The sequence below is a fragment of the Vanessa cardui genome, chromosome 20 (assembly GCF_905220365.1).
Source record: "Vanessa cardui chromosome 20, ilVanCard2.1, whole genome shotgun sequence".
Lineage (NCBI taxonomy): Eukaryota > Metazoa > Arthropoda > Insecta > Lepidoptera > Nymphalidae > Vanessa > Vanessa cardui.
Window position 1 is genome coordinate 7,403,069 of NC_061142.1, and position 21,630 is coordinate 7,424,698.

At 31.3% G+C, this 21,630-nt stretch overlaps 2 protein-coding genes across 3 annotated transcripts; both read right to left on the minus strand.

The window, feature by feature from the left end:
- Positions 1 to 1,459: 1,459 nt before the first annotated feature.
- Positions 1,460 to 3,095, minus strand: LOC124538294 (putative transferase CAF17 homolog, mitochondrial). Of its 2 annotated transcripts, none has more exons than XM_047115306.1 (2): positions 1,958 to 3,095; positions 1,460 to 1,810 (listed from the first exon to the last, which is right to left on the minus strand). In XM_047115306.1, exon 1 carries the CDS (start codon positions 3,029 to 3,031, stop codon positions 2,024 to 2,026), a length of 1,008 nt encoding a protein of 335 aa, XP_046971262.1. In that variant the 5' UTR covers positions 3,032 to 3,095; the 3' UTR covers positions 1,460 to 1,810; positions 1,958 to 2,023. The 2 variants fall into 2 exon arrangements, with proteins under 2 accessions (XP_046971262.1, XP_046971263.1); XM_047115307.1 differs by having other exon boundaries at positions 1,660 to 1,810; positions 1,954 to 3,095.
- Positions 3,096 to 3,919: 824 nt separating this feature from the next.
- On the minus strand, positions 3,920 to 20,199 carry LOC124538483. Its single transcript, XM_047115562.1, has 7 exons — positions 19,992 to 20,199; positions 12,745 to 12,842; positions 7,858 to 8,214; positions 7,215 to 7,377; positions 6,471 to 6,614; positions 4,830 to 5,031; positions 3,920 to 4,394 (listed from the first exon to the last, which is right to left on the minus strand). The coding sequence occupies exons 2-7, from the start codon at positions 12,812 to 12,814 to the stop codon at positions 4,161 to 4,163; spliced, it is 1,170 nt and encodes a 389-aa protein (XP_046971518.1). The 5' UTR covers positions 12,815 to 12,842; positions 19,992 to 20,199; the 3' UTR covers positions 3,920 to 4,160.
- Between the last annotated feature and the right edge of the window lie 1,431 nt (positions 20,200 to 21,630).

A 21,630-nucleotide genomic window follows, 5' to 3' on the forward strand; every position in this document is an offset into this window, starting at 1 on the left:
GGCTATTTTAAAACAAGGAACAACCTTGGAAAAATTAGTTTTCATCAAAATTATAATTACGTTTCGGCTGTGAAAATTTTGTTAGTTTAGGAATAAATTAAAATTTGTGAAGATGGTTCCACTTACCCACATAAGAGTACCCCAGTGAAATTTCACTTAGATCACAATTTTTACCTACTGTAAGAGTATACCCGTCCAAAGTCCACTTATTTTTATTTGCCGAACATTTAAACTAGGCCAGTTAAATTTTATAGTCCCATATATGTCTTATTAAGTTTTTAAATGTATTGTGTGAAAAAATGTATTGACACGCTCGTCGTCAATAGAATGTTGTAATTCATACATCATTTGAAAGCTTTTTGAAGTAATGTTCGAAAATTATTTGAAGGCAGCCGACTCAATATGTTTTCCTACAATTTTATTTATAAGATTTTATATTAGAATAATTTTCTATGTCTAGATTCTGTCATCACCATTTTATACTACAATGTGTTTACTTTCTTCGTAATCGCTAGTGTTATTTAATACTTAATTGAACTAGAGAAAGAAATAGCACACTGCCCAGATATTTACACAAATAATACATTTAAGATGTCTTGTAGTATTTCGTCAATAAGTAGTTTAAAATGTATAGTATTCAAAATTCATCTTTTAAATATGTCCATTTATGATACATTCAAATTGTAACATTATCTACCCATAAAGCTTTTCTTAAAGATTATTTTTGACTGCAATAGGCTACATATATGAAAATCTCAGTCTCGAATATTCTACGAAACAATAGCTAACTAGGGAACACTGGAAGCAATAATATTTCTCTGTAACTTATATATTATTATATATAATTGCTGTTAACGTATTTTGATAAATATTTCACTGAATATTGTGTTGTTTTATATTGAAGTACTTCGTTGTTCGGTGAAGGCGGTCACTTTTATAAAAGAGTTATGATGTATTGTGGTGCTAACAATCTGAATTGAGTGACAGGCAGTGGCGACAAAATATATATACGTATATATATTTAATTTTGTCATTTTAGAGCTTATTAATATATTACCGTAAATATAACTATGCTGTAATTATCTTTTTAATAATTTTAAGATTGTATTTTCTGTTTCTGATGAAGTGTGGGCATCTGCTGGTTGCTTTTATATAGCATTGAGGTTGTATTTTGCGTATTAAATACTGGCTTGTAAAAGTTATTTAAATTTATGTATTATACTTACACCGATGCGATCAAATGTTTTGGTCGAATGTAACTGTGTTATTGAATTAATTTGTGAAAACTTGATAAAAATACTGTAAATCGGACTGGAAAGCCAAAGTAAACAGTATTTTGTACAAAGGTGTTTTATTTTTTAAGACAGAGGTATTTGACTTATACTATTTTGAATGTTTAAAAAAAAAGTAAAAATATGAATTTACATGTTAAAGTAGTTGCATAAAGAAGTAAAAAAAGTGTCATTAATTTTTTTTTATTTTATTAGTTACTTCTGTTGGAAATTTATCAAGACATTTTTTTACACATTCTAGGCAATATGTTTTAAAATAGAAAATGCTACATTGTTTACTAATACAGACTGTTTTATCACAAATGGCACAATCGGCCCCAAGAACTAAAATTTCTCCCTTCCCTGGAGGGCTAAACGGATCCTTCATTACATAGCTTGGGTATTTTAGTTCAATCTTTCGTGAAAAAGGTGGACTCACACCTTTATAGTGAGCTTCTTCATTAAGGTCACACTGAGAACACCTAAAATTGTAAGTAACTTGTGCACATTCATCTTTTCCTTTTGAGCTTTCCATTTTACTGAAACAAAATGACATGATTTAAAACAGTTTTCTGATTGTAAACTTAAATAAAATTACAAGTTTATTAGGGCAATGTTCCAATATCATTTTTTATGTTAAGACTGTTTAATACAATAATAAAGTAAACGAAAATATAGATACCTACATATATCAGATTTTCACAACATTTTTGTTTACAATAATATAGTTGTCCATAAATTATTAAAGAACGCTATTCACTCTTTATAATTTCCTTAGGGGCTTCTATTGGCCACCACGAGGGTTTCAGAGCCTCAGCTGAATATTTGCTAACCATAAGAACTTTAGCATCAAGTGCCTCTTTGATTCTTATCAATCCTATTCCATAGTCATCCATCACACCTTTCAATTTTCCCAAATTGCTTTTTGGTTTATTACTAGCTGAGATTACAGAATCCATTTCAATGTTTTCACTTATAGTTTCATTGAATTTTAAAGGCATTATTCTTTTGCGAACAACACCTGTGTGATGAACTCTAGCTGTCAACTCCTGACCTATATAACAACCTTTATGAAAACTCACACCATGCAGGTAGTCACAATTTACCTCCAAAGGAAAGCAAGTTCCTGGTGGCAATTCATCGGCTCCTTCACTTACCCCTAGTTTATATCTTAAATATTTATAGCCTTCTTCACTATCTTTAGCCACAATATCCTTTCCAATCATTTGTACTATCTGTGAATCTTTTGTTCCAACAGCAGAGATTATGCGAAAACCTAAGTCAGCAAGTCGAGGGTCTTTATAAAAGTTTACATTAGACATTGAATCAGGGATCTTGTCTGTCTCAGGATGAATCAAAGCCCACATAATAAAACTTTTATCAACATCTTCAATATCGATTTTGCGTTTTAATTTATATATTTTTAGGTGTTTTTGTAATAAGTTGACCAATTTTTTGTCACATTCTATTAAGAACGTTTCGTCATTATCCCATTTATGTATAAGAGTGTCGAACATAACCCTACCCTTGGTGTTTAAAAACATTGCATACATAGACTTAGCACCTTCTTCAAAATGTCTCATGTCGTTAGTTATTAGCCCCTGAAGAAAGGAGGAAGATTCCTGGCCCGAAATCTTTAGCAATGCTCGACTTTTTAGCGGATATAATACTTTTGCCGGCAATTCGTTATGAACATTGCGTAAAAATTTATTAATAACATAACGATTGTTTAAAATTCTATTTACCTGATTAAATATCATTATATATCACGGTGGATTATATTTTATATAATTTTACTTTAATAATACTCTTTCATGAAATCATATTATATTGACATTTGACATTGACATATTCAAAACATGTCAAAACTCAAACAAAAGTTTAGAAAACTATGGAAGGAAGGAATAAAAATATTTTTTAATATATTCACGACGAAGATTGTTACAAGAATTTTTAAAATCAAAAGTTTTTTTTCATAAAATGAATTATGTAATGAATTTAATTAAAATGCATTTTAATGAGGAAATAAAAACAAATGTCATTATTATTATATTTTTAAGTCAGCATTTTCCAATTGCAACTTAAGGCAACTCTTTAATGTTTCTTAAATCGAAGAGCAAGGAATATTGTTATTTTTTTCAAATGCGACTTTGGACATCGATGGTTATATGAAATTATGTAAACTCGTATGTGACTTTTACAATTGAGAGTATACTTTAATGTTTTCTTTTTTCATAAATCGAAGAGAAAGTACTAAATGTATTAATTCTTATACTCTTTACTGGCGCAAATTTTATTAAGATATTAACATATGGTAGATATCATACCCTGGCTTAGTAAATAACTTATCTTGAGAAAGTAATACTATCGTAAAATAAATGGCTATCAATAGCACAAAACTATCGACAGTTTATTTTAAAAGCATTGGTTTTTGCAATACAATCAATGGTATCAATAGTAATACTCATGGGCAGCTATCCTACCAATACCATCGAGAAAATATAATATGAGAGCTGCTGTGGAGTAGTTTCTCTATTTTTTGGTAAAAAAAAATATCCAAAAAGTATTCGTATATATTTTGTTTTGATTAACTATTAGCTAAGGCTACGTATATATCTTAAACAGCATGATAAATAAATATATAAACGCTTCTTATAAACATTTATTTAATAAACACAAACCAGATTAACAGTAATTAATTATACAGCAATAAAATCAACATTTTACAGACAACATTTAGTATAAGTATTTTAAATGCGTCCTATAAGTCCTTCATGTATTTCACATTTTACATTTAAGCTTTAAATAAATTCTTAGAAAAAAATCTTCTGATATAATAATAACTTAAGAAAATACATAGGTATTTTCCTGCATAAAATATTCAAGCTTTTAATGCAGTTGGTGTGGGGTTATCGTCATTTCGATGTCTTCTCTTCCATTCATCTGTTTGAACGGAGTTACTTGAGGCGAGGGAGGCACGGTGTCTTGCCCTTGTTCCACGGAAGCAGTAACAAGCTCCGTGGTGGCCGTAGGCTCCGATTTAATCGAAGCAGTGTCACGTTTGTTTGGAGATGTTTTCGAAACACGTCGACGCTTAGATTTTTTTAGGTACGGTGTTATTTTCTGAAAAATTTATGAAACAGAGTACCGTTAACGTCTTTTTTTTGTATTTGTTTAACTGTAAAAGCAATCATAGTATCTATTTAGTCTAAGCAGCAATCAAAGGCAGGGCCGTATTTAGGGGAGGGCAACCGGGGCAACTGCCCTGGGGCCTCCACATGAGAGGGGGCCACAGTTTTCAGCAAGTTAACAAATACTGAGATATAGTCAAATTATAATAATGTTACTATTTAATATTTAAAAAGTTACCGATACAAATAAGAAACAATTCATAGCTTACTGATTGAAATAAAAAAAAAACTAATTAATTCATAATAATATAATTTTTAGGGTGTTTGTGGCTCCGGGGCCTCCACACCTTTAAATCCGACTCTGATCAAAGGGTCCAATTGTACTCTGCGAAACAGGCTTTACATTAAAGATGAACTAGCTGCGTACCTGCTGAGGGTCATTGAGGTAAGCCCCGGTCCGCCGGATCTGGAAGTCGGGCGCCGTGAGGCAGCGCGCGAGGAAGAGCGCGGCGGCGCAGGCCCAGCTCGCCCACACGCCCGCGCTCGCCGCCCGCGCCGCCGCCGCGCGCGCGCCGAACGCCCACGACGTGTTCCGCGCCAGCGACACGTACGGGCTCACCGACGAGCACCTGTACATTTACAACTTTCATTATTTTATATTTATTTATCTCTGTAATCGGTACTCGTGTCTTTGATTGAATCACCAATTGGAAGAAATGAATAAATCCAAAAAATAGGAACGGAGATAATAAAAAAAACTTCATAACTTTTTGCGTTCAACTTATAAACTTATAGGACTTCAATGATTATTAAGAAAATATAAATCCTGATTTATTCACCGACAGACCCGCCTTAAATGTATGACATTTAGGCCTACGTCTAAAGAATGAAAGAGTGTATAAAAGTGAATATGTCGAAAAGTGGCGTTTATTGACTTCTTCCAATTGGTGGTTCAATTGTGAGTTATAATTAAGCCGTTCTGAAGCTGAACTGAAACCAAATACCTCGGAATATAGATCCTCATATTATGTCAGCCAATAGTCCAACGAAACAGTACGTAGGTACAAAACACAAAGTCCGTGTAAACGCATGACTTTATGCCTTTATTTCCTTTATATTTTTCAAATCTAATACCAAGGGTATTTAATATAATGAGATATCGAGAAAGGTGCTCTAATAATTTTGATTATTCTATGATATTTTTTGTTTTAAATTGCGAAATTTTAAAAGTAGTTACAATTTTATACCCAGTCTTGATGATGCAGTAGTTAGTATTCTTAGATAACGCAGCTTATCATAACTGTGGTTTAGAAAAAAAGAGTCTCCAAAATTCACTAATTATAAAAGCATAATTGGCTTTCCGCAAATAATAAGAAATTTTGAGAAAATATGAAAAACCTATAAAACGTTTATCGTATCACTGCATTACATGATTTAGGACCTCAATCCAGTCAAAAATATATGCAATAGGCTATTTGACTGGTTTTTAAAATCCATTTTATACTATTTAGTAGAGGTTAAGGAACCCAGTAAAAGTTGATTTTTTTATTTCTAGTACATATTTGCTGAAAAATATCATATTAAAACTTCCATATTTAAATAACGCGCGAAAACGCTACTTGGACAATATGGCGCTGCAATGGGGTCGGTGACGTCACTTTGCTGTATTTTAATCTGTGGTACATATAGTAGAAAAGCAAGGTTTACAAGAAAGTGACTTCATCATAAGCCCTGCCAATCAGGAGCGTTTTGTGTCACGTGACAAACGTGACACGTGACGTTTGAAAAACTGCATTTTTATTCATTGATTTTTGAACAAATTAAGTATTATTTTCAAGTTTCGTTAGTAAACAACCATTTTTAAACTCATATTATACACTAATTACAATAATTCACAATTTATTTTTCGCATTGTCAAATAGCCTATTTAGTAAAAATTACGACTCCGTAATTTAGATCGAAATTATACTTCAATTATTTCAATTTAAAATTGATTTATAATAATTATTCTAAACGAGTGGGCGCGTCATTGGGACTGAATGAACTATCTATAAGTACACATACTTACGTCGTAGCGTTTGTGATGTTGTAAAATGCTGAACAAAATGCATATAGGCCTCTATTGGTACTTGTAAAACTGTAACCGGTGAGACCAACCATTACAAGAGCGAAAAGCAAGGCCGGTGCTAGAATACGCCACGGTTGCTGCAATCTGTAAATTATATACATATCCAATGTAATAAAAACTTAGTTCAATTGAAATATTAATGTTTCCTTAATATTTTTAAAGTGATTTAGTCAAGCGACAAGCGACCTATACCAGGTTTGTATATGTAACGATTTGGCTGAAACATAGGTGCGTAACACATACGCAAGGTTATAATTATCTGTCTTGTTAACACTTAAATATTTATATTATTTTGAATCAGCTCTTGAAGTCGAGATGGCCCAGTGGTTAGAACGCGTGCATCTTAACCGATGATTGCGGGTTCAAATCCAGGCAAGCACCGCAGATTCATGTGCTCAATTTGTCTTTATAATTCATCTCGTGCTCAGCGGTGAAGGAAAACATCGTGAGGAAACCTGCATGTGACAAATTGCATAGAAATTCTGCCACATGTGTATTCCACCATGTGGAACAGCGTGGTGGAATATGTTCCAAACCTTCTCCTCAAAGGGAGAGGAGGCCTTTAGCCTAGCAATGGGAATTTACAGGCTGTTGTTGTTGTTGTTGTGTCAGCTCTTAGTTTTCGGTTGGATAAAGAATGGTTATTTAAATGCTCTTCAAATTGTATAATTTTTGTGTTTTTACCCAGATCTTGAATAACCGCCTCCCGGACACATAGTAAAGAAAGTTGCCCACGCAGCCGCAAAAATCATGGACATGATCGGCATATATTCCGCATATTGACAATCATTGTCCCATCCGAAGAGAGTCCGCGATGTATCCAAAACGAGACGATGAGTTTCATTTACTGTAAAGTAATAATATATTCACTCGTGTTATTTGATGACTGAAGCAAGCAAGGTCGAGGCAGATCACAGGTATTGATCAATCAAAAATAAACTTTATTCAAGTAAGCTTTTACAAGCACTTTTGAATCGTCATCAGTAGTTAGTCTATTTCAACATTTAATGATCTCAGAGCAACGTTAATTTAATATCGAAGAGAAATTCGTTGAGACTCTTTCGATTACAATCGGACGTAAATCGCCAAAGGCACTTTATATTTTAGATATACGCCCATATATCTAAAATATAAAGTCTATAAGTGGTCTTAAAGAAGAAATGTGCATATAATTATGATGAACGATTGACGCTTTTCAAAAGAATATACCTTTATGTGTTGTTTTATTATACAAATCTCTTACATTGATTTAAGATATATATGATATTTTAAGAAGCTACGTAACAGAATCTACATACATATACAGGAATAAATATTTTTACTGTACCTGTGAGAATGTTAACGTCATTTTCAATTGTGGCCGGTTCTGTGTCATTTCGTAATGTATTGTTCATATTAGTCACATTTTTCTCTTCAACGCTTTTGGTTGCATTTTCTAATTGGACGGGTAAATTTTGAGCATTTCGATTTTCTTCATTTTTTGTATAGTTTGATTCATTAATAATGCTCGTCAAATTAACTAAGCTATATGTTTCTGGCACATCGGGTAAGTCTATATATCGGAATGCTAGTTCCCTTGGGTACAATACGCAATTGTTATCAACGAGTTGCATGGTGTTTCGCAGGAACACATAGTTGAGAATTCCGAAGATCGCTGCCAGAGCGTAGAGTATTAAATGCCATGCTGGAAGAAAGCAATGACGAGTAATTAATAATAGGTAAATATGAGACAACATTACTCCGATCCCAATGTAGCTGAAGCACTTGTGTTATGGAAATCAGAAGTAACGACGGTACCAACACCCAGACCCAAGACAACATATAAAACTAATGGTAATCTACATCGACTCGGCCGGGAATCGGACCCGGGACCTCAGAGTGGCGTACCCATGAAAACCAGTGTACACACCACTCGACCATGGAGGTCGTCGATAATGATATATAATAAATCATGTTCTTTTTTATCAGTGACAGTAAATCTTCGCTATATTTTTTAATACGTAAACTTAAACATTTTTCATAGCCAATATGTTTAAGCATGGTATCAACAGTAGTAGCCGCAAAAATTGACCTCATTTTGCAAACATGAGTCGTCCTATATCTCGTGGGATATATTTTTAACTTTTATTATCAGCAGTAGACATAAGTTATGGCTCATAACGAACATTTGTGCAAGGTTACCGTATGATTATTATTAGTTACTCATGTAGCTCTACTTATATCAATTACCCAAATAAAATAATCTATTTTATATTTTACGAGTTTAAAAATGAGAAAGAAGTATTGAAAGTAAAGAGATAACACAAAAATGACCTCATAAGATAAATAAATATAATGTAAACAATGAATTTCGCCTCTAAATATTAAATATTTCAATATAATGAGAGATTGAAACTCTATTAGTGACGTGACTCCACACGCATTTTTTATTTTATTAATTTTATTACAAATGCCATAACAACTCTTAGTACAGCGAAAATAAATTTAAATTTAGAACATAAATATTTCATACAAATTTGTTTTGAAATTCTAGTTGAACATATTTATGAAAGTACCTCGTTAAATCTTAAGTACGAATGTGGCACGGTGAATTCGTCATAATAACTAAACGACCGTTTCGTTCAGCAAAGAAAATGTTGTTCAAAGGTTTTAACGGAGGCAAGTTTCTAGTTGCGGAGATTTAAAGTTTATATGATTACGTATAAAACTACGTGAAAGTAGTCATATACTTGTAGATTAAGAAGTAATGTTGGGTAAATTTCTAGGAGCAGAAATGTTCGTAGTAGTCCATAAAGGTTCATAGTCCGATGTTTTATGTACTGTCATCTTTCTTCAAATAAGTAGATACTTATTTACCTTACAACTATAAAGATAGTTGTCTTCTAATTAGATAGATCAAGATCGAAATGTTTAAATAACTAAACAAGCATTATTATAAAGAAAAAAAATACACTACAAATCTTACATATACAATGCGATTTGTTAAAATAACTACCTGTAACATGGACTATAAATAGATTTTTTACAAAAATATATTTATATATAGTACGACACAACTTAGACGTAGCATCGGCAAAATTCGTAAAACCGATCACATCCGAATTGAGTACGCTATCCCTAATTATCAATATTTATTTAATACTTGTAATATCATATGACCTAATATATTCGTCAATTTGACACGTCGAGTTTCATGCACTTGCTTTCTCGGGTTGAACTGACGCGAGAATCTATAGCGACGAATAGCGTCGAATGGCGCTATGGGGAGCTTTTTCTTTTGGTCGTGTAAATTGGCAGTAATCGGATTTTTTTTTTCGTGTCGAATTTCGTTTTCCCCCCTTAGGTCTAGGAATTTCATAAAATCTTAGGTGTCACTTAGTCTACACCCTATGGGGAAACTACCAGCGAAATTTCAAATGTGTAAGTGTTACATTTCCTAAATTTCGTGATTAATTAAAGTGGTATTAGCTTTTATATACATATATAGAAGATTATCTGTTAAAGATAAAACAGTATGGAGTTATTAACTGTACGTTGATTTTATCACAGCATATCTGATTTTATCTACAGACTGACTTTATTGCCGATCCTTCATATTTACTTCATAGTTTATATTTTTGTTTTCTTTGAAAAGTAAAATGAATACATACATATACCGATTACTTTGATTTTTAATGACTTTGATGGTGGTCGAAATGAATTGTCATCAAAATATTAAAAAGTATAGACATTAATTAAATCTTTGTGTCTTTGATTAGTTAATACAATATGTGAAAGTGAGCCAGAAGGCTATGTAAGAGTAGATAGAGCTGTTAGTAGTTATAGAGTACTATTAACTTAATAGGAATAGTACAGAATATTATTTCTTTTCATTTTCTCTTGTTGCGTGTATTAAAGGTTTAGGTTATATAAAAATAAGATTTTCTTAATTTTAAAATTTGAGTATGAAGACACGCAATATGTAGATTCGCTATTGTTTTATAATATAGAGCCTTTCATTTAAGGGGACTACAGGAGCTAATTGCCCTTGAGAATCACGCGCACACATACATAAACTAACGAGTCTAACGACAAAAACGGCATGTCCCCCCGCGCACTACGCTTAGCGAGGCGGCGAGGTTACGCCTGAATATTCCAATAGATGGCGCCGAACCGCCGCGCGCCGCGCCGAGCGAAAGCGAAGCGAAGTCAATTCTATCAATTCTATCAATCATAGATTTCATAAAAATAGACAGGACAACAGAATTATTTTAATTTCTTTGTGTCATTTAAAAAATTATGATAAAATTAAACAGAATTAATTAAACTTAAATTATTATTATTTTATGTACAAAAAATAGTTAATTTAAACATTTTTTTCTTTAATTTTTACTGTATCAATTCAATTAGTTGTAATACTAAATATTAAATCGTACCTATTTTTAAATTTTGTAAGTTTGTTAAGCGATTTATTAAATAAAATTCGAACTGTTCGTAATTTGTATACTGACAAAAAGCGTAGAGTTTGTTCGTTTTACTAATATCGGTACACAAAGAAAAAAAATTAAGTTAAAAAAGTCAGCATCAAAAAGTTACTATAAAAATAATATCATCAAGTCAGTTTAGTAGAATTATTGGTTAACTCGGTCAATCACAGTGGGTTTAGTCATAAATCTCATAAAAATAGTTTGGATATTAGAATTATTTGTATTGTTTTTGACTGATATTTGAAATTAAACTGATTCAATTAAATTCAAATATTTTTATTTATTTTTGGTTTAACAAAAAAACAAATAAATTTCGTTTCAATTTTTTTATTAAAATATTTTTTTTAATTATTCGTTCGTCGTCGTTCGTTATTAAAATATCTTGGATACTTGCAATCAATATTTCACCCACTTTCACTGAAGCTACGAGCTAAAATTTTTCAATTGTTACTATTTCCAATCTTTAAAAAATATTGAATTACGTATATGACACTTCTAAATATTTTAGTTCTTTGGTTCACAAAAATTACATATTTCAAGATGGCCCAGTGGGTAGAACGCGCGCATCTTATTGCGGGTTCAAACCCAGGCAAGCACCACTAAATATTCATGTGATGTGCTAATTAGTATTTATTTATTTTTTTTATTATTAAATTTCATCCATACATAACTATATTTCCTATTATACACAAAATTGATAAAATTAAACTCTAACGTAATAGAAATAGCTTCCGTGTTATTTTTTTTTCGATTTTCTTAATTCTGAAAAAATAAATGCATAGTTGTTAGGAATTAAATTTCAATAATTATAAAATATATATATATTTTTAAATATAGTCCTTTAAAAATAATAAAATTTTAGTTCAGAGTGCGGGGATCGAACCCGCACATTCTTCTTGGACTTGCTTGCATTGACCAAATACTCCATGGTGACTGTAAGAAATATGACGAAAAATCTGATTCTATGCGAACTAATTGCATTGTTTTTAATAAATGTTTCCAATAATCATTATTTATAATATATATATGTTTACTAATTAAATACTCTTACCTTTTCATATTATCTTTCATATGTTCGGCTTTTTAATTTATATGAACGTTTTTTAGTTTTCTTCACAGATTGTACTTTATTTCCCATGTTTACAAAATTAAACTTTATAAAAAATAACTTAACAAAAAAATAAATGGCTAACTACAACTAGACTACTTTAACTTAATATATTTATTTACATAAAAGAATAATATTCGACAATTAATTTACAATTAAATTTACACAAAAATAAAATCTACGAGATTTTATTCGCAACGATGCGGTGAAAAGAGCGACACGTCTGTATAGCAACAGGCCTCGGCCGGCAGTGTCTGTACGAGGCGCTCACGCACACATGCTTACGCATTTTGGTCGAAAATAAGAAAATCTGATTTAAAAAAAATCTATTGATTTTACTAAATAATTAACATAATAAATTTTTAGTATATTGTTTGTAGAATAATCTGACAAAAGACCAAAATTATTGAAGGTATATAAGTGTAGTTAAAAAACAAAAAAAGACTTTTTTAGAGGTAACTTTGCGATTTTTTTCTATCGTACCAAATTAATTACATCATGTTTTCAACACAATTAATAACTAGCATCTATCCTGAAGATTAACATATATTTTTTTCATTTGGTTTATTGCATTGGATTATATACTTTTTGGCATTTTAAAACTTGCCATTAGCTCATGTAGTCCCCTTAATAGCCTTACCTTTCCAGACATTTAGATATCTCGAAGCCCGTTCCTCCAGCTCACGGTAGTCATAAAGAAGTATTGTCATTTTGATCACAGGTTATCTCATTTCCATTCTGAAACAATATCAATTCGAAATATAATTTAATTAACCATAGAGCTACACTTTCAGGCGCTTTAACTTTTTGATGTTTTTGTCATTAGTTTGAGAACAGTCAGTCTAATGGAGTACTCGATGGTCGTTGCTGTAGTTCATAGACACTCAATGCTAGAATAATGAACCACTTATTTTGTCAATACGCTGCCTACCTTGGGCTGACTTACTCAGCTATCAAACCGTAACACAGTAAAATATTACTAAGTATTTCTGTATGGCATTATAAAAATCACGGATAAAATATAATATTTTCTACATCAGCTGCTTGATACTCTTATTAAATAATCAACGAGATAAACTTAGTTAGGTACAATTAAACTATTCTTTCATCAAGTACTAATTTTTAGAAGTCTAGAAAAAACTCCTAGTATTCCGATGTGTGAATTATGAAACATTATGTTCGGTTTTCTTTTTTTATGTCAGCTCCTAGCTAAAGTTACAATAGGTTTATACTTTAATTTTACATTTAATAGTCTGGATGGCCATATAAGGCAGATATTCCAAGTTCGAGATCGAACCAATAGAAATATATCGGATTTTAATGTCATGTCATATGTACTCTTTCGTACAAACCATCCATGTTTTGGAAAATTATTCTTTACTATTTAGTTGTGTAAGCTAAGAATTTGTGTAATGTTGTGTCCCACATAATTATATTCATGTCATACTCAACGGTTCAATGAGGACCCGCATGTACTATCAATTTGGCCCTTCATCGATCCGTATCCGATCCATATATAACGCATACGATAAATACATATTATATGTACCTACTTAACGGTACTGAAAGTCTAAATTTAAATAACAGATACGTTTGTTATATCACGATAAAATTAAAATGTAACACAATTAAAGATTAAACTTTTGCCCGGCATATATAATTTTAAATATTATATGTAGTTATTTATTATTTAAATCAACTCTATGATAGCATATATGAGTTGCAACCTGCAACTGTCGTGGAGATGAGCTGATTGCGCGGTTAAAACGTAAAAGTTAAAATCTGAATATCCTGCCTTAATGGCGCTAATTCATTTATTAGTAATTTAGGGGAGAGGGGATGGTGGAGGGGATGGGAGGAGGAAATATGGTGGTATTTTATTTTCTTCTTACAAGATTGTTCCCACCCTCTCGTAAGAAAAGTAGTAGGTAGTCGTGAGAATTCTTACTTAAGATCACAAATATACGTAAAGATAAGGTTTGAAAAAGTGCGTACAATTTGTTAGGGCTACAGAAAAAGATATATCTAAAACTAAACACAATTAAAAAGCTATTAAATTTCTCTTAATATAATGGCAATATTACTTTTTTCTCTATTTATAATTACAAAAGTCTGACTATACCAAGATTAAAACTATGCATAGGCTAAGCAAGAGTAAGGGCTAGTTTCGTTTAATATTCACAGGACGAGGCTATCCTTTCTATAGATAGATTATTTATGTAGAATAGTCATGCGATTGGTGTCTAATTAGTGAAAAAACTTTTCGGATAGCCATATTTCCCACGGGCTTGAGCCTGCCTTGACGACTGATGTATTTCATAAATTACAACTGTCCAGCAAATGAGGTCATTGTAGTAATAAAATAATTATTTATCGATTTCATTACTGGTCTTTAAAAAATTAATATTAATCGCGTTTTATTTTCACGTTCTTAGACACTCCTATGTTTATTTTTAATCATATAAATAAATAATTTAAAAAGTTTTAATGTGTCATTAGTTCTAATTGTTGTCTTAATTAAGTACTATTAATAAGGAAGCCACTTTTCTTTTCTTTTTTCTCTTTTCTTTTATTATTATTTTAAAAAGGGGTTACTTTTTATTTCTGCAAAAACATATAATAATCTATACTAAATTACAATTGAGGTACTCAATGTAGCGAAATAATTTTAAGGGGAATGCTTAAAAAAAATTATAATGCGGGAAAATACTGCTTGTTGTTTAGTTAAATATACAAAGTCTTACATATTTTTTTAGTGCTTCGTAATACTAACGACAAATTTAAAGTGGATTTAAAAAAAAAAAAAACTTTTTACTAAATATTGTTTTTTAATTTGGGCTATCTATGCAAAAAACAGCTAGATAACACAAATTTAAATGCTTGTTTGAATGGACTATTGATAGTTTTGGTGTTGCAAGAGTTATTTTTGAACGAATGTGTACCTACACCGCGTCCTATACAAATCCGCGCAAACACATCTGAATTTCCTCAATCATTGTTTGCTTTTCTTTTCACATCTAAGAAAATCAACCGCTAAACTAACATGTTTTTTTTAAACATAAAACTATTATAAGCTATGGTAAATGAGATTATTATAAATATAACTATGCATATAAACATTAATTAGTGTTGTTCTAATTGATATTTTTTTATTTATAAATACAGTTACATTCCTAGGCACGTCTGCCGTTTCTCACTATATGGAGAAAATTGTAAAAATATATGTAGATCTTTCCTTATTTCATACAATAATATACTTAGATATATATTGTGATGTCATTGCACGAATCGTCACAGTTCGACACACTCGTCAAGGCTAACAAGTTTTGATCCTAAATTTAGTTACAATCGTATTCAACAACTAATTAAATAAGACGAAAGATTGATCTTTCATTATCATTTAGGTACGTATTCATATTTTCAGCAGTATGAAGTTGGTGATCATTAAAAATTAAATGAAGACACATGAACATAGTCAAAACTATCAATAACGAACTTGTCTGTATTAATTACACGGCCAAACTACATTTGTTTTCAAGACCACCGCTAAATTGGCTAGATGCCATAATTTAAAACCAAGACCTCATTTTGGTATAAATATAATGATGATGATTTATTTTTCATTAGGCACACATTATTCGTAATTGTATGTTGAGGCTATTCAATGGAAATCTGAAATTATATGTGTAATATAAAATTACATCTGTTTGTATTCCTGCATTTCAAAGCCGAAGGTCAGTGTCCTTAGGTCATTCGCTTTCACAAATAATAAAATTATACATATTTTTTTATTCAGATATAAAAGTATCAACACGTACAATACGTGAAATTTAAATATTGGGGGTTCAAAACTGACAACACCCAGAGATTTTTTTCATGTGAGGGAATAATGATGGTTGCATATATTTTTGTATGAAAATTGCTAGACATGGTAGAAGAAACTGCAAAAACCTTATCTTCAAAACCAAAGAAGCCCAACATTTTCAGGCAATTAATTATATACTTCCTAAGATTACCATACGTGTCTATATTTGCGATCTTATTAACAAAATAATTTGACGTATTCTTGTAAAATAAGTTGCTGATGCTTTATTTGTTAAAAATGTATCTTTTGCGTATTTATTAAAGAGATCGAGATTACGAAAAGATGAAAATTTAAATTCTATATTAGTGGTATAATTGTATTATTCAGATATCAGAAGGTAAAGGCCTCCTCCGAAGATATCCTCGTGGTCACATTTATTATCCATCTATGGTCTCTTTCGCGCCCTACATGTATGTCCAAAGAGTTTTTTTTTTGATTAAGCGACGAGTCCTATTTTATGTGTTTTCTTAATCATCTTATTGTCATTAATACTTTTCCGATCGTTGTTTAGTTTACGCAGGTTATAATATGTATTTGTAGAGGCTGTAGGCTGTACGCTCTCTGATCAAGCGTGGACCAGGGCCCGCTAGATTGTAGTAAAAAGTATTACCCATATACGCATTTATTATATATTATTTATTATAGATTATGTATATATTATTTTATAATAAGTATAAAAAAGTCAGTGTGAGCCACGTCTCCCATGAAGACGACAAGTTGACGACAAGAATGAAATCGAGCGAAGATCTACTAAATGTTTAGTAAAAATATATGATATAAAACGTTTAATGTAAAATGTAACAAAGGCACGGGCAACTGTGAGCCTGTGAGGATGTTGTAAATTAAATTAAAAAACAAGTATTTGTTTTTATACTTGAAAAGCAAGCTACTCAATTATAGTATTCTCTTTGTGCTGTCAGCCATCAACATTGTTTTGAATAGGTTCCGTTCTAATCCAACAAGATTAGTCTAAACCTGCTCTAGTCCCGTTTGAGATAAGAGGACCAAGTCGTCTCCAAATCTTAGGTGGCTTAGGTAGGCTTTTGTAATCTTATACACATTCTTCATCATTCGCGCACTTTATGCTTTTTTAATATATATCTCCTCACAGATTATTGAATCGCAATCGAACCTAAAAGTAATACTGTCCAGTTTCCTCTGCTACTTACTCAAAGATCCCGATTTGACGAAATTGTATTGGGATGGAATCAGACGTGTCTCGTAACAGTTATAAATTAGTAGAATCGGCCTCCTGATTATATTCGGAGCGTCTCGTAATCTCGTCAACGGAATGACGTAATACTACTTATTATTCAGATTCGCTGTTTCACATTTGGCAATACAATACTTGACAATTGTAAGTCACTCTATGTTACCGAAGCGATGTTTTGTATATTTAAATTATATTTTCTTGTTTATTTATCAATCAATTACAAACACGTACATACATATTACGTACCCGTAGCTAATATATATATATATGTATGTGTAATTTGTACGGCTTCATATTGTAGTGTAGGAGGTTGACTCATATAATCAAACTCCTTAAAGTAACAAAACGTTGCTGGCAATTTTACACGTTTTTTTTACAGTATAGGTTAATGTATACTGCTATAAATACGCAAATTTGTAATAATAATATTAGTGTCATTGATTTTAAAATATGTGCTTCTTAAGTCCGGCATGGTCTGCAAAACATAAATATTTAGGAACCGTAATGTTCCTTATTTCATTAAATCAAATCAAATCAGTTTAGTCTATTATATTTTTTATAACAGTGGCTAGCTTATTCGACCCCAATGCAACAAATGAAAGTGTCTTTTAATGATAGGAACACGAATGAATGACTACCGAGCGTTAGACGCTGGTCGGCTAGTCAGACATAGAGACCAGAAGTAAGATATTGTTTAAAGCGAATTAGAACTCGAATTACAATTATATTTAATGTTCAAGTATATACACATAACAATCAAAATATAAACTCCGTAATAAAAAAAATGAGCTTATAGACGCATTCATTATTGGTTTTAAGAATAGATACGGTTATTCTTCTTGGTTATCCCCAAAAAAGTAGTATATGTTTAAAGACGTATGTAGAAACTTAGGATCCAGCTAAATTTGAGTCTGCAGAGTCGTTTGTTATGCGGATGACACGTTTGTTGGGGAAACATTTGGAGAAAACCAAAGAACTTGTCTAGTTCGGTGATGAACATCGTCGTCTGTGTAATCCGGTCCGTCTTTGAAACCTGGATAAGACGAAAATGATGAGTCCCTTCTGGTTTACACAACTGTGGCGCAGACCGGGACACCTCTCGGCATACGCTTGAGGTGTGTTCCGAATGAAACGCGTTTCATTGAGAATATTTCAGAATAGTAGTATAGACTGTATATTAATGTATTCCTAGAGTTTGTTTTACACTAAACTACGATTGTAAACGATAGTTTGTAAATAATATGTGAAAATGTATTTCACATTTATTGCTCGAGTGTAATTATAAAAAAAGCGTTTTACATACATATAAGTCAAGTCATTGTTTCGCAAAAGAGGTGTTAATTCGTATACATCCGTTCCGTTTAAACACGAGATAAGAATCCTGCGTATTTGTCATCGTTAAATTCTGTCTGAATAATTTTCGAATTTTACAAATACAATTCGCAAACTTGAAATGAAAAAGTATTGACTGGCAAATTTTATAAAAGCAATGTAAGCTTTAAAAATAACTATTGTACAATGTATTTATATTTCTCCTAACAAATACTTGTGATTTAAAACGTGAGCATGTGCTTTATTTTAGTTACCAACGCGAACGTTGTTATTTTTATAAGTATGTATGCACTTTATTGGTGAGCAAGTAACCAATGTTTCAATCTTACTTTTTATTCTTTCAACGAGTTAATTTTAGGACAGTCCGTCCAAAAGATCAACAGTAAATGTCCGAATGTTAGATAAATAGCATATCCTCTGTAACCAAATAAAAGTAATGTCAGACATTATCATAAAAATGTAGTTAAACCAAAATTAAAAGTAAATAATATTTAAAATATAGATGTTAACTAGCTTCCGTGAGTACGTGTTTATAATAATGTTGAAATATAATTACTTAGTTCTATAATTATAATCTGAGCATCTCCACAGATTAAAAAAAAACTCATATACCGTGATATGGGACGTGCAAATTGTACGTGTTTTTATGCCTGGTACCTGCCTACCAAGGATTATATTAATGTTAAGAAGTGAAGCTTAAACTCAAAGTATTTGTATACGTATATGTTTAACAACGCCGAGATCTTTCATATTTAGATACTGTTTCATAATATCAATATCAATTTATTTCTCAAAAATATTTAAGTAGGAAACCTATTAGATATTAGCAATATGTATCAAGATTTTCCATTATATTCATTGTTATTAATGTTATAGTGTGTGCAAATTTTCCTATTTTGCAATATGAAAACAGACGCTTGAGGTCCTTAATAAGAAGTCTTATAGCTTTCCAGAGGTTCTCTTTACTGTGACGTAAACTTGGTACTTAAAGTTCGTGTACAAGGTTAAAGAACAATAACATTTTGGAATACAGATCGTATTGCATAAGGTCGCTTAAGTTACTTCTAAGGAGAAATACAAATGTTGACCTCTTAATCTTAACTTGATTGTCAAAAAGTCCTCTATAATTTGAATGAAGTACAAGGATGAATGTGTAAATAATTTTTATTTTGTAATGGAAAACAAACGATTCATACTATTTAACATGCTTTAAAATAACTAGGAATTAAGTTAAAGAATCGAAACTTTGACGACACTTCATTTGCAAGTCAAGGACTTTTCGAATATTGAAGCTTTATTTTTTTTAGATACATGATGTTATTGTTTTTTTAAACGCTAAAATATTCGAAAAACTGTGTCAACGACACAAAAACACATACGTGTTTTATCATGGTTTCAATTTTTATCATTTCATATCCGATACATTGTTTACTTATCAATTGTTATAAAAAAAAATGCATGCAAGTTCGATACAAACCTTGTTATTAATACATCCGCTAACACGATTGCTTGTTTCCAGTATTTTGCGAAGATAACTATTCACATTTTTATTGATAAAAATGTTATTTCACAAAAAAATGTTTTAAATTTGAGTTTTTGATTCTACGTATTATAACTATTATAACAAAAAGACGCAACACGATGACGGACTGTCGACGGACTGAACTGACTCAAATAGAATTCAATTTGGCACATGGGACTTTTCAGATATGAGCACCGGTGTTTTATGCAAGAAAGAGATAGCACGAAAATAATATTTAATTCGTGTCTCATATCATACTGTTACTATGAAATTCTTGTGTGTGATAAGGACAACAATAGTACAGTCGATGCAGTCTTCAACATGCAACATATACTGCGTGACGTAATGGTGTGATGTCATGGCAACGCCATAATACATTAAACATATTTTAAGTTGAGTTTATTGCACTTTAAATTTTAAATATTTTAATAATTAATTATACTAGTAAAACAAACTATAGTTCAGATTTATTTACCTTTTAATAATTTAGTAATTTACGTTTTTACTTTTTACATTCAGCAGCGAACGATACGGAATGAAATATTGAAGAGCTCTATTGATACTTTACTTTAAGCATCTATTGATTTTTTTACGTATCGCAGTCTAAGCTACTCGATCAATGAAACTTAGCTTGGGAAGCTGAGTTCACAGATCACTTATTATACATGCGCAGTAGGCTTTGGGAATTTTCCTTATTTGCTTGGTTTTTCCTTAAGAAGGTGGATTTTAACAAGGAATTTATAAAAATAAATCACTGAAAAGAATGATATACCGATCAAATATGAGCCTATTGCGTAATAAAGAAAACCTATTCTGTAAGAATAAATTCGAAATTTACCGCAAAACACAAGCGTGATTCGTTACAATGTGATGTGCGATATTGATTGTAACAATTACAATATTTATAGGACACAGGTTTGAAAATCCTAGGCATATCATCATCTAGTGAGATTCGAAGTTGTTTCGTACAGAATCAGCTGCTTGCTGGGTTTTAGGGTTCCGTGCCTAAAAGGTAAAACGGATTACTAAGAATCTGTCCGTTTGACACCAGACTTTATCCCGTGAGATATGGATCATGAATCGTCTCATTTAGATACTGGAATTTTTTACAAATGATTTTTAATATATTTTTTTACAGATACAAATCAGTGTTATTTAGAGACTCAAGCTATATATTAATCTTAGTATATTTATGAGTGCGACATTTTTTTGGCGCTGGAAGTTAAATGATAAATGGGTCACCTGCTGGTAATTGGTCACCACTGCCCTTAGACGCTTTATGATTTTTTTAAAACTTTTAACGTATACTCCACCTGGTGGTGGAGTATACGTCTAATCTAATCAATGACATTACGATGATTCCATAGACAATCAATAAAATATAACAAGTTTGACACTTGTGCAGGCATATAAAAAGACCATTAGACAGGGTAGATTAAGAGATTTGTAATAAAACATAGAAACAATTGATAAATATTTATATTTTTGTCGATAATTCACGATTACAGTGTTCGAAGTTTAGACGTTTCTTACGAAGACGTTTTTTAAAACCACAAAGCCTTTTGTGTAATTAATTCATCTCTATTAAAAATAT